This window comes from Cnephaeus nilssonii (genome assembly GCF_951640355.1).
Source record: "Cnephaeus nilssonii genome assembly, chromosome: 19".
In the NCBI taxonomy this organism is placed as follows: Eukaryota; Metazoa; Chordata; class Mammalia; order Chiroptera; family Vespertilionidae; genus Cnephaeus; species Cnephaeus nilssonii.
Window position 1 is genome coordinate 3,657,696 of NC_137090.1, and position 14,036 is coordinate 3,671,731.

Here is a 14,036-nt window from a genome sequence, read left to right on the forward strand (position 1 = left end):
CTGGCCAGGGCTGGGTTAGCGCTTAAAGGGTTTTGTGGGTCTTACACACACGTTTGGAGTTTATCCTATAAGTAGAGGATCGCCACGGAACCAAAATGTGGCCGAAACTCTTTTTGTTTTTATTTTAGAACGGCTTGTGGTTCTCAGATTTTAGTGTGCTTAAGAATCAGCAGGGAAGCTTGTTAAAAAGGAGGGATCCCAGAGCCACACGGCCTGAGAACATTCATTTAAACCAGCACCCTAACCCTAGCTGGTTTGTCTCAGTGGAGAAAGCGTTGTCCTGTGGACTGAAGGGTCCCGGGTTGCGGGCTCAATTCCCAGTAGGGAACGTGCAGGAGGCAGCCAATCCATGATTCTCTCTCATCATTGATGTTTCTATCTCTCTCTCCCTCTCCCTTCAGCTCTGAAATCAATAAGGATATATTGGGGGGGGGGGGGCGGAAATCAGCACCCTAGTTGATTCTGATTCACTTAAATATTCAGGTACAAGTGGGACTTACCTTACAACAAAAAGACCCGTCAGGAGGCTATTGCAGTAGCCTTGGGGAGAGCTGACTTGAACTTGGGCTTTCCCTGCCTCCCCTGCTGAATCGGCCTTCCTTGGCTTGTCTTACAATTAAGGCTTTACGCCTCCGCTTTCCCATGGAGGACCAGCTGGAAGCCCAGCAAACGCTGCCTCACCCAGAGGCCGGTCAGAGGCTGGAGACAAGGAGACATATTTGGTAGTAGTAGAAGGCAGAATACACAGGACTCGGAGGTGGACTGTATGGGGAGTGTGTGAAAGAGAGGAAGGGGTCTAGGATGCCCCCTTTCTAGCACGGAGCCATGTCGTACTGGTGCGCCATTCGCTGGACCTGGACGGATGGAGAGGGGCAGGTCGGAGAAGGCCAGGTGAGGCATTTCAGTTGAGATTTGCTGAGTTTGAGGCGCATCTGGGCCATCCAAGTGGAGACGTTCAGAAGCCAGTTGGATCTATAGGTTGGAAGCTCAGAGAAAGCTCTGGACTAGGAATACAGATTTGAGAATTAGTAACAAATAGATGAGAATGGGGGTGGGAGAAAGGGTCTACATTCTAGACTCTAGAACACAGCCCAAGGAACATTTGAAGGGAAGGGCGGAGGAGGAAAAGGAATGCAAAGGGATCAAGGACGGACCAGAGCCGCAGTGCAGAGTCGCCCGGGAGGGAGGTCTAGAGGAGTGAGGAGCTGGCAGGCACACTGGATTCAGCCGAGGCGGCCGTGACCTTGTGGGGAGCCGTTTTCCTGGAGCTGCGGGAACAGCCCCAGAGGGCAGTGGGCCGACGAGAGTGCGAGGGGAGGGCGTGGAGGCGGCTGGCATGGACCCTTCTTCAAGTCGTTTGGCCCAGAACGGAGAGAGATGGTGGTGGTAACGGACGACAGAAATAGAACCGCGTCTTTTTCCACGCTGACGTTGGAGCAGAAGGAAATACGGGGACAAAGGCTAAAATAAAACCTACTGAAGGGGAGAGGGGGACCCACTTCCGCCTTGTAACCGGACGGAAGGAGGAAATGGTTGATTGCTTTGGAAACCTGATATGGGGCCGTTCTCTCCGGCGGATTCTGTTTCCTCTTGGAGGTTGGGAGCCAGGCCCTGAGTGAGGAGTTTGTAGGATGAACATGGCCCCTCACTCAGCCAGCCCAGGTGTAGGGTTACCAGCGCCGTAGCAGTCCCTGCGCCGAGGCGGGAACTTGGTGGGAAGCGGGTTGAGGCTGAAGCTTTAAAATCCAAAGGATGAGAGGCTGACTGAGAGGAAGCGGGATGTCCCTCTAACCCCGAGGAGCTCTGCATTTGGGCCAATGAACAAGGGTGTGTGTTTTTCCCCTAGAACCTCGTGCTGGGGCTACGACTTAGGCTCCCCCTTCCTCGTCTAGGCCTTGCCCGGCGTGGGTCTCACGTCCAGGCCTCAAGTCTCCTCGTCCTCAACGAGGACCAGCTGGAAGCCATTTTGATTAAGCTCCACCACCGAAGGACAATACAGCCCCGCCCAGAGCAGGCGCGCCCCCGCGGCGGGCCGGGTGCGCGTGTCCGCGCCTCTTCCCGCCGGCCTGGCAGGCGCCGGGCCCGGGCCGGGGCAGCGCGGGGCGGGGGGGCGGGGTGGTTATGTAAGCGTTGCGCGCTCCCGCGAGGCGACAGCCAATGGGAAGCCCCGGCGGCTCGTGCTCGCGCACGCAGGGTGGGGGGAGGGAGCGCACAGCGTGCGCGCGCCCTCTCCCTCCTCCACCGCTGCCGCCTCCTTCTTCTGCCGCTCCTGGTGCTGCTTGTGTGCTCGTTTGGTGCGGACCTGGTACCTCTTTTGTGAAGCGGCAGCTGAGGAGACTCCGGCGCTCGCCATGGCCGACGAAAAGCCCAAGGTGAGTTCGGCGCCGGCCTCCTCGCCTCGCCTCGCGGCGGGGTCACGGCGCGGGCCGGTCTCCAGCCCGCGCCACCGCGGGCTCCCCGCGCCTTCCCGGGCCCCTCACGGGCCGGCCGCGGCTCAGGCCCGGGCGTTCCGCGCCATTTTCCTCCCTCCCCTCTTCCTCCCTCCCGCGCTGGAGGAGGCTCCGCGGCCCTCCCCCGCCCCCGGCCGCCTCAGAGTGCGCGCCGGGCGCGAGTTGGGCGGGCGGATCGCGGGCGCCCGCAGGCCAACGGCTGCGAGCGGGGCTTCTCGGGCCGGGCGGGCGGGCGGGCGCGCGTGTGTGTGAGGAGGGGCGTTCGGGCGCGCGGTGTCCCCACCCTCGGCGGACCCCGTGCGGAGCTGAGGCGGGTGTTGCCGCCTCCGCGGTGGCGGGGAGTTCCCTTGGCCCGGGACTTCCCCCCACAGGGATGAGCAGCGCGGGCGTCTGGGGACCCGGCCTCAGGCCGCGGCGGCCCGGTGAGGGTGCGGGAGGAATCAATGGGCCGCCGATGGGTTGGAAGCCGGATGGCGGGCGGGCGGTCCCGAGGGGCTGGGATTCCCGGGGAGTGTTTCCCATTTTAATGGCCTCGGGCCCCGGGGGGCGGAGGGGGATGGGCAGGGGCTTTTCCTTGGCTGTGAAATAACCCCTCACCTGCGGGGCCATGTGCTTTCGAGAAGTTGGGGTAGATGTTCGCGCAGAGACTTCCTCGGGCTCAACTTTTTCACGCGGGTTTTGAGGCGCCTGTTCCTGGGGGGACTAGGCACACGCTTCCACCTGGCACCCGGGTCTCCCCTTTCGGTTTGGTTTGGTGTGCGACACCCGCCCCTTCCTTTCCGAAGGGATTTAGGGGCGACAGGATGCTTTGTGCGCTGGATTTGGGTGAACTTCAGATTAGGGCGAAATCTTCGAGGAAGACTTGGAATAAACTTCATTTGACTCATGTCAACAAAGGGGAGGGGAGAAAAAGAGCTCTTCACTCAAAATAAACAAAATGAAGCTGCAAAGAGAGGCGGACCTTAACGGTGGTTCTGAGTTGTTACCGCTGCTTCAGAGAGAAGCAGGATAGTCCTCCATTAGTTTTGATTAATGGGACTTGGGATTTAAGTCATAAGATTGAGTTTGGTAACTTTTAACAAGAGAATTGTGACGAGTTTTGAGGTGCAAGCTCTCGGTTTGTTCCCCTGCATCTGTACTTTGAAAAGGGAAAGGACGCTCGTTTTTAATTTTTTAAGGGAAAAGATAGATTTTGGAAGGGACAGAATATGCCATTTTAGACAATTCAAGAGAGCACTGGAGTAAATTGAGGGGGACTCGCCTTTAAAAATTGATTGTTGCCACGGGTAGCTAGTATTGCATGAGGCTTCTTTTCTGTCTCTGTGACAGACAGCTATTTAATGTCACCTCAGGGTTTCTCATTTTTTCAGATTGATTTCAGCGGCTGAAAACAGCTGTATGCTCTTTTATCATACAGAATGAGAAACCTGTTGATTTCTGAAGCAACTTGGGCTGCAGCTGCTTTAAAAGGTGTTTGTTTTTCACATTTTCCAAATTGTACTTTTATTTTTCTTTCAACAGGAAGGAGTCAAGACTGAGAACAACGATCATATTAATTTGAAGGTGGCGGGGCAGGATGGTTCTGTGGTGCAGTTTAAGATTAAGAGGCATACACCACTTAGTAAACTAATGAAAGCCTATTGTGAACGACAGGTGAGGAACTGACATGGCACTTTCACCGAATAAAACTTATTTAAATGAAAAACAAGCCTTATTTTCATGAGAATAGAAACTAGACTAGCATAATAAGTAGACTGACTTTGGTAGAATGAATGTGCACTTATGTATTTGACATATCAGTTTTATCATACACTTGGACTTGGTATGTTGATTCTTCGTGAAAACCCTGAGGATGGATTGGTTAATGTATGACTAGAGTCTAGTCCTGTGCCACCAATGCATCAAATTATACTCGCAACACGTGGTTTGTTTCCAAGGTGATATAAGAATGAACATAGTAAAATTTCTTGTCAGGCTCTGCTTTTATCCATTTCAGATTTGTCTTATGTCAAAACTATTTTGACCAGTTTGGAAATACAATTAAATGTGAGTTAAAAAAAAAAAAGTGAGTTTAAGGATATTGCAATTTTCCTGAAGCGTGTAAAATTTTAATATTCCCTTTTTACACTAATAGTGGATGTCAAGAAATTTAACCTGCCCTAGCTGGTTTGGCTCAGTGGATAGACCGTTGGCCTGCGAACTGAAAGGTCCCAGGTTCGATTCCCGTCAAGGGCACATGCCCAGGTTGTGGGCTCCATCCCCAGTGGGGGACTTGCATGAGGCAGCCAATCCATGTTTCTCTCTCATCATGGATGGTTCTATCTCTCTCTCCCTCTTCCTTCCTCTCTGAAATCAATAAAAATATATTTTAAAAAAATAAAGAAGAAGTAGAAATATACAGATGCTGGGAGGTAAATGTAAGCTGTAAGACCAAGAAGCTTCCCTTTGTGAAAATGAGTCTAACAATACAAAGGCAACTTTAAAAAATGACTTTTGCAAGTATAACAAAAACTCTGGTACCTACATCAGTGACTTGGCAGAAGTATTTTTAAAATTTTTATTTCTTGATTTTAGAGAGACAGGAAATGGGGGTAGAGAGAAACAGATTTGTTGTCCCACTTACATATGCATTTATTGGTTTGGCTCTTGTATGTTCCCTGACCAGGAATTGAACCCACAACCCTGGTGTATTGGTGACACTCTAACCAATATCTATCTATCCAGCCAGGTCCTCAGTATACTGTTATTTGAAGAATTTTGGTGAAATCCCCCTATCAGTTAGTGAATATGTACTTATTAATTGTGCTAAAGATTTTTTTTTGCACTGGCACCTTTCATATTTGAACACAAGTTCCCCTTCAGGTTACAGGGGAATTTTTAAAGCTAATCATTTTGTAGAAGTTTTATGTAGCCAAACCTTATACAGAACAGAAACTCATGCTTAAATTTGCTGGTTTTCAACAAAATTCTCTGTGTATCTTAAGTTTTTTCTAATTACTATTAAATTTTAGCTTTTTAACATTGATTTTTAGAGAGAGGAAGGGAGAGAGAAATATTGGTTTGTTGTTCCACTTATGCATTCATTGGTCAATTTTTGTCTATTCTCTGACTGGGGATCCAACCTGCATCCTTGGTGTATAGGGACAATGCTATAACCAACTGAGTAACGGCCAGGGCTAAATTTTAGCTTTTTCATTATTTTTATTTTTTAATTGATTTTAGAGAGCGAGGAAGGGAGAGGGCTAGAGAGGTAGAAACATTGCTGAGATACTGTCTCTAGCATGCTCGCTACTGAGGATCGAACCCAAAACCCGGGCGTGTCCCTGACCAGGAATCAAACCTCAACCTCTGGTTCATAGGTCAACACTCAACCACCAAGCCACACCGGCCTGGCTGACTCCCTGCTTTTTAAGTGTAGGTATGGGCTACCTAATTCTTAAGACTAAGAATTGACAGGTGAAAATTCTTGACCATGGATTTCCTATCAAGATTAATTGAATGTGCATATTAACTTTGTAATGAACTCACTTGATGATATCTTGACTTGGGAGTTTCAGTGGATGTATAATGGGCATCTCAAACCGAACATCCAAAAGAGGACTCTTGATTTTACTTCTAGAAATCTTCTTCTCTGGTGTCCCCACTAAGTAAACAGCAATATTCAACATCTAGTTGTGAAGTCAAAACCTTGGGGTCATTATTTATTTATTTTTATTGATTTCAGAGAGGAAGGGAGAGGGAGAGATAGGAACATAAATGAGAGGGAATCATTGATCAGCTGCCTCCTGCATGCCCCACACTTGGGATTGAGCCCGAAACCCAGGCTGTGACCTCCTGGGTCATAGGTCGATGTTCAACCACTGAGCTACCCCTGCTGGGCCTTGGGGTCATATTTGATGATGCTTCCTAACTCATATAAGCCATCAGCAAATTCTCTAACTAAACCTGTGCTGTCCAATACAGTCCTCACAAACCACATGTAACTACCACTTGAAATGTGGCTAGTCCAAATTGAGATGTGCGGTAAAGTGCAATATATATATATATATATAACAGATTTGAAAACTCAGTATGAAAAGTAAAGTAGCTTAGTTTTTAAAATGTTGAGTACGTGTTGAAATGATAGTATTTTGAATTAAAATATTTTATTAAAATTTTACTTATATTTTTTAAGTGGCAACTAGAAAATTTATGTGGCTCACATTATATTTCTGTTGGCTATTGCTGAGCCCTCAGCCATTTTATTCCAGTTTGCTAAGTTATTTCCTTGGAGATGTCTCTGATTAATTCAAAGAGCTTCTATTCCCAGCACTCAATCCTCTCATTCAGTTTGATATTTTTCATTGATCGATGTCTATATTTGTCTCTCCACTGAAATGCAAGCTCCATGAGCATAGGGCCTTTTTGATCACTATTTCTCTAGAGCCTAGACCAGGGGTCCTCAAACTACGGCCCGCGGGCCACATGCGGCCCGCCGGGTGTTTTTGCCGCCGCTGCCTGTCCTGCTTAGCAGCCAACTTAGCAGTGTGCATAGGAATTTGTTCATAGTTTTTTTTTTTTAAACTATAGTCCGGCCCTCCAACGGTCTGAGGGACAGTGAACTGGCCCCCTGTTTAAAAAGTTTCAGGACCCCTGGCCTAGACCAATACCTGGCATATCAAACATTATAGAGAACATTCAATCTAGTATCTCCAGAGGTTGGTTCCTAAATAAGTTTTTCATTCACGTGTAGAATTAGAGTTTGCCTACTTTATGTCAGCCACAAAGTTTTCAGCTAACTGATCGAGAGCATACTTTCCCACTGTAGTGTGGATTTACCCTACAGATTATTTCATGGAGTGTCAGGTGGTTTCAGAGGGCACAGATTTATTGGATTATTCCAATTCATTTTTGTGAAATGAGAAAATGGACCCAAAGAGAGAAGCTCACACAACTAACTCTTCAGGCACAACTCTAAAGCTCAGGGATGAGATTTATTCAGGAGCTCAAGTACTGGTTTAATGTAAATCCCTTGTTTGAATTTACTGGCTTAAGGAACCTTAAAGACAAGTTTTCTGAATTTTGGACTTTTGCTCCATAGAAAAATATTTTATTGATAAAGAAAAGCATATAGCCCTAGCCAGTTTGGCTCAGTGGATAGAGCGCTGGCCTTTGGACTGAAGGGTTCTGGTTTCCATTCTGGTCAAGGACACATACACAGGTTGCAGGCTTGATCCCCAGTGGGGGCCTGCAGGAGGCAGCCGATCAATGATTCTCGTCATTGATGTTTCTATCTCTCCCTCTCCTTTCCCCTCTGAAATCAATGAAAATATATTTAAGAAAAAAAAAAAAGCATATAAACAGGTGGCAATAAAGGAATACAGTCCTGGCTGGGTGGTTCAGTTGGTTGAAGTATCTTGTCTTATACCAAAAGGTTTTGGGTTCAATCCTTGGTCGGGGCACATACGGATGTTTTTCACATTGATGTTTCTGACTAAAATCAATAAAAAACATCCTTGGGTGAAGATTAAAACAAAATAAAAAAATACAGTTTGCTTATGTTCTGGCCCTGCCTTTCCCCCCCCTTTTATTTTGAATGGCTGCACCATTGTCCTTACATGACCTTACCACTGGATGTAGTGGAGGAAGAACCCAGCATATAGAAGGTGCTTAATATTTTGTTGAAGCACAATCTTCAGTGGAGTGTTTTTAAATATGTAAAACTTGGTAATTAGTGCTTGGCATTGAATTCTTGGTTCCTTTTGTAATCACTAATTAAAATTAAAAGTCATGAGGAATTTCACCTACCTGATGGAGGATTGCTTGTATTCTTCAAGACAAGGGCAAGGGCTAGTCTGTAAGTGGTATGTGTCTATAGAGTTTTAAAGGGAAGTAATATGGTCTTCATGTTACTGATAGTTCAAAGACAGATTCAGCAAATCCTTGTTAAGAGAATACAGGTGTTATATAAGTATTTGATCAGCACTTTGAATATTTTTAGTTCTAAGAACTTGGTTTAATTTTAAATAGATCCCTGGCTACTATAACTCAGTGAATTGGAGTGTCATCCTATCGCAGGTCCCATTCCCAGTCTAGGGGCCTGTGGGAGGCAGCCTTTTAAGATGTTTCCCTCCCTCCCTCCCTCCCTCCCTCCCTCCCTCCCTCCCTCCCCCTTTTTCTCCCTTCCTCTCTAAAAAAAAAACCCCAAAGTCAATATAAACATACCCTCAGGTGAGGATTTAAAATATATTCATTGAGGTATGGCTTTTGTGTAACAATTACAATTTATAATTTGAGCGTGATATTGGAGTGGCTTCTTGTAAGATACTTTCTAGAAAGCTATCTTTCAAGTTAATATATTTATACCATACCTCCAAAGATAACTTTATTTTTCTATCTTGTCTTCATTTGGCTGCAGTTATCAACAGCTTTGATGCTTTGCTCCTTTACCCCTTTTCCCACTCTGTTTCAGGAAGGTAATGCTTGATCTCTTTTTTAACATGCACTGAGGAATATTGGTTGCTGTGGGCATCAGTTACTTCAGGTTTCCTTTTAGTATCTTATTTAAATGCACAGTTTGACTCAAGGTATGATCTATTCAAGGTTGGATTAGCTATGGTCTCAAAAGCAGTACAGCTTTTTTTTAAAGAAGAATTTTTATTTTTCCAAAGAAAATCAAACATAGTTTAAAGAAAGTAAAAGTCACCCCAAATCTTTTTACTCATAGAAACGGTGGTAGCAAATGTATTTATGTCTCATTTAATACATTTGTGGCTAAATATGCATATAGTTTTATTATTGTTTGCAGTAAGATGCTTTTAAACTCTCTTGTACAGGGTTTGTCAATGAGGCAGATCAGATTCCGATTTGACGGGCAGCCAATCAATGAAACAGACACACCTGCACAGGTAAAAATCTCTTTGTGTTAACTAGAAAAATCAATGTTTTTTTGTAATTTGCTTAACAGCTTTGTTTATTTGTTAACTTTTAGATGTTGAAATAGAGTTCTTTATCACAATTCAAAGCTATGTAAAAGATGATCAAGGGGGAATAGGAAAGAAAAAAAACAGGAATAGATTGAGGAAATGCTACTGGTTTTAAAATATCTGGTTATCACTAATAGGTCATTTAGTTTTACTTTAACCCATTTTTTTCTTATTGTCCTTTTCTTCAGAATGTTTATTGATTTCAGAGAGTAAGAGAGATGGGGAGAAAGATGGAAACATCAATGATGAGAGAGAATCATTGAATCACTGCCTCCTGCTCACCCCACTCTGGGGATCCAGCCGGCAACCTGGACATGTGCCCTGACTGGGAATCAAACTGTGACCTCCTGGTTCATAGGTTGACCCTCAACCACTGAGCCATACCTGCGGGACAACTGCAAGTTTCTTGATAGCTTAGTTTGAGAGTGGGGGCTGTTGACAGTAGGTGGCTTGCCAGACCCTCAGTACAAAATATGCTGCTGCCCTGGCCCACGTGGCTCAGTGATTAGAGTGTTGGCCCGGTGAAGGGCGGCATGTACCTTGGATGCAGGTTCCATCTGAGTCCTGGCCCTGTGTGTGGGAGGCAACCAATAGATGTAACAGATGTATGTATCTGTATCTCTCCCTCTCTCCCCCTCTCCCCCCCCTTTTCTCCCTCTCTCCCCCTCTCTCCCCCCTTTCTCCCTCTCTCTCTCCCCCCTCCCCCTCCCCCTCTCCCTCCCTCCTTCCCTCCCTCTCTTCCTCCTCTTACCGCCCCCCCCAGCTGCTCCCTCTCCCCCACCTCCTTCCATTCTCTAAAAATCAATGGGAAAAAAAATCCTCTGGTGGGGATTAACAACAACAAAAAAAGGTGATGCTGTCTGATCCTTTATCTCTTTACCTATCAGGGCAGTTGGTCTGTCACATTGTAAGCTCTTTGTTTCTTTTTACCTTTTCAAGTTCCAGTTAAGAATTCCACTTTGGAAATTTAAATTAGAGTCTGTGTATTTTTGAAATTTTTTTATCAGGCCATAAAAACCAGAAAGTGATAAATATGGTATGTGTGGCCCTAACAGGTTTGGCTCAGCGGATTGTGCCTGCTGACTGAAGGGTCCCAGGTTCAATTCTGGTCAAGGGCATGTACCTTGGTTGCAGGCACATCCCCAGTAAGGGGTGTGCAGGAGGCAACTGATTGATGTTTCTAACTCTATTCCTCTCTCTTCCTCTCTGTAAAAAATCAATAAAATATATTTTAAAAAAATATGGTAAGAGTGAAGCAGCACATCAAGATTGTGGCTTCCTTGATAATCTTCAAAAAATTGAAGTATCTATGAGTTATACTTGAGGGAAGAAGATTTTGAAATTCCGTTGGTGAGTCTCTAAGAAGCAATTATAGTCCATAACCACAAGGTGGAGCTGCTTTCTCTTTTTAAATATATATTTTTTATTGATTTCAGAGAGGAAGAGAGAGAGAAACATCAATGATGAGAGAGAATCATTGATCAGCTGCCTCCTGCACGCCCTCCTACTGGGGATTGAGCCCGAAACCTGGGCATGTGCCCTTGACCAAAATCGAACCCCGGAACCCTTCAGTCCACAGGCTGATGTTCTATCCACTGAATCAAACCGGCTAGGTTGAGCTGAATTCTCTTGATGAAAGAGAAAAGGCTTTTATCTTTTAAAAGCATTTAAAGTTTCACTATAAAATTTAAAATGCCAATAGTTTCGTTTCAGTAGATAGGCTGAAGACCTGTTTGGATGTGTGTGTGTTTTTGATTTTGTGGTTTTGCTGTTTGCTTTTTTTGCATCCCTGGGTGGGCCTGAGTTGATGGTTTTAAAAGAATAAAAATAATTCATTAAGCTAAAGTCTGATTAGAATGTATTTTCTGTTTTATGAAGCCTTCACCCCCCACCAGAAAATAGTTCTAAGGCTGGTCTACCATGCTAGCTGCAAACACTAAACTGTGAGGATTTGTTCAGACCTGCATTACAAAATCTTCAAATGAATTTCAAATTGAATTCATTTTAGAATGAAATTGACTTGTTTTAGAATTGTTTTCCCAATATGAAATAGAAGAACTGTAATAAATCAGAAAATCTTACCAGCCAGTTTTAATAGCAGTATAATTATGGTGCCCATCATTCTGTTAAATACTTTCTTCAACTCATTTAATTCTCATAACTGAATGCTATGCCTTTTTACAAAGGGAATTGAGACTCAGTTATTAATATTTTAATGCCTTAGCTCTACTTTGAGTATATTTGGACTTTGTTAGAAACAGTTGCCTTTCTTGTCGTTAGGTGCTCAAGATTGTTTTATTTGCAAAATTACCAGTTTTTTAAAGAAATTTTTAAGGGTAATTGTCAGCATAATAAACTGTTACAAAGGTTATTTACTTTACAGCAGGGGTGGGGAACTACAGCTGGAGAAATCATTTGGTCTGGCCCTGCCAAGGTATTAGGGGTGAGTTAATTAAATGTTTGACCAAACATAGCAGGCTAATTTTTAAGTTGATAATTTTGTATGGCCTGAGAATGATGTTATAAATATCCAAATGGCCCTTGGCAGAAAAAAGATTCCCCACTCCTGCAGTTTACAGTGTTGCCATATGTACCAAAACCTCCCTATTATCAACATGGTTGTTTTGTGTATAATGTATGGATAGTGAAACTTGCAAACTTAATTTGTGAATAGCATTTTAAAGTTGAAATTAACTTAAAACACAACAACACAAGTTTCTTCTTGCCTGTTCCCTTTCCTTACTGCATATAGGCAACCACTGTTTTATGCATAGGGAAGGATACGTTCATGCACGCGAGCGCGCGCACACACACACACACACTTAAAAACACAAATGTTGCCTAGTTTATAAATGTTTTTAGTATTCTAGGGATATTTCTACTTCTGCACATGTAAATCTGCTTATTCTTTAATAATAGTTATGTGGTATTTCATTATGAATGTATAGTATTTCTTTGGGTTTCTAATGATACTTAGGTTATTTCCAGTCTTGCTCATCTAAACAACATAGTGAGATCCTTTACACGCATCACTCTTATTTTCAGTACTCAAAGGAGATGATTTAACTCATAGACATGTTCAGTTTTTAACTTAAAAGCTAAGTTCTCTATAATCTTCATTAAAAAAGGATACCAGCCCTAACTGGTTTGGCTCAGGTTCGATTCCGGTCAAGGGCATGTACCTTGGTTGCAGGCACATCCCCAGTGAGGGGTGTGCAGGAGGCAGCTGATCGATGTCTCTCTCATCGATGTTTCTAACTCTATCCCTCTCCCTTCCTCTCTGTAAAAAATCAATAAGAATATATTTAAAAAAATAAAAATAAAAAAGGTTACCAAGTGAAAAATTACTTAAACCTAAGGTGGGATGCTAACTAAGTTAGTGTCTGGGATGTCTAAAATAACCAACACTGGAATTGGGTGACACTTGTGCAGTTTTTCAGGATATTTAGGTCTGATAGTTATAAATTTTAAGAGCTGAATTACCAATGGCTTTTTTTCCTTTATGCTAGTTGGAAATGGAGGATGAAGATACAATTGATGTGTTCCAGCAGCAGACAGGAGGTGTCTACTAAAAAGGGAACCTGCTACTTTACTCCAGAACTCTGTTCCTCCAGACCAAGAAGACATTCTCAATTAGAAAACTGCAATTTGGTTTCAACACATCTGACTACTACAGTATAGTTTTCTCTATTCTTTCATTTTCCCCTTCCCCATTCCTTTATTGTACATAAAGTAACTGATGTATGTGCACAAGCATTTGCATTTTTTTTTTTAACTAAATGGCCAATGGTATGTTTTGATCTACATCAAATGGAGATGGGATGGGGAAAAATACTGGTTCTGTGAAAACACCCCCTTTCTCCATTAGTGGCATGCTCATTCAGCTCTTATCTTTATATTCCAGTAAGTTATTTTGCTCTCACTGTTTAACAAAAAAGAACAACATAAAAATTCTTGCATACCTTGTTTGATTGGAGAATTTTAATGTTTTTCATTTATCATTGTAAAACCAAGGACAATTTTATAACTTTTTTGTACGTAGCTGTTACATGTAGGGCAATCTGTCTTTAAGTAGGGATAAATTACTCTAAAAAAATGAATCCTAGATAGTTTTCCCTTCAAGTCAAGTGTCTTGTTGTTTAAATAAACTTCTTGTTTAAAATGAGCTGTTCTCTTTATTCTGAGGATATTAAATAAGAAAATTGAAGTTTAGGAAAAAACATGATACCAATAGGCCTGCTAGAAGTAACATTTAAAGGAAGAAATAGAACTTTTTATTTGACAGACTAATGCAAAACAAAGAGTAACAAAGTTATAAAAATGACTATCAACGGATGTTCCAGCCTCCTCTTTGTTCAAAAAGCTTAGGCCCAAATATGCAACTTTACTAGCAAAAAAAAAAAATAGGTCATACTGTGTGGATTTACTCTCAAGCATTCTTTTCTGTAAACCATTACCTGAGGTCTTAGTAAATGCAGCTAGAAAAAAGGTTCTGGTTTAGCTAACTGCTGATAAGTCACTTAACTTCTCTAGCTTTCACTTTGATGAGTATGCCCTAATCTAAAATAGAATCTAATCTGTTTCTTATTTAAGGATGTTGAAGGACAGAAAATGTTTATCT

General features: G+C 43.5%; 1 protein-coding gene across 1 annotated transcript; it reads left to right on the top strand.

Moving 5' to 3' along the window:
• The first annotated feature begins 2,185 nt into the window (after positions 1 to 2,185).
• SUMO2 (small ubiquitin like modifier 2) lies at positions 2,186 to 13,580 on the top strand. Its single transcript, XM_079797895.1, has 4 exons — positions 2,186 to 2,372; positions 3,972 to 4,103; positions 9,266 to 9,337; positions 12,925 to 13,580. Exons 1-4 carry the CDS (start codon positions 2,352 to 2,354, stop codon positions 12,985 to 12,987), a joined length of 288 nt encoding a protein of 95 aa, XP_079654021.1. The 5' UTR covers positions 2,186 to 2,351; the 3' UTR covers positions 12,988 to 13,580.
• Positions 13,581 to 14,036: the final 456 nt, after the last annotated feature.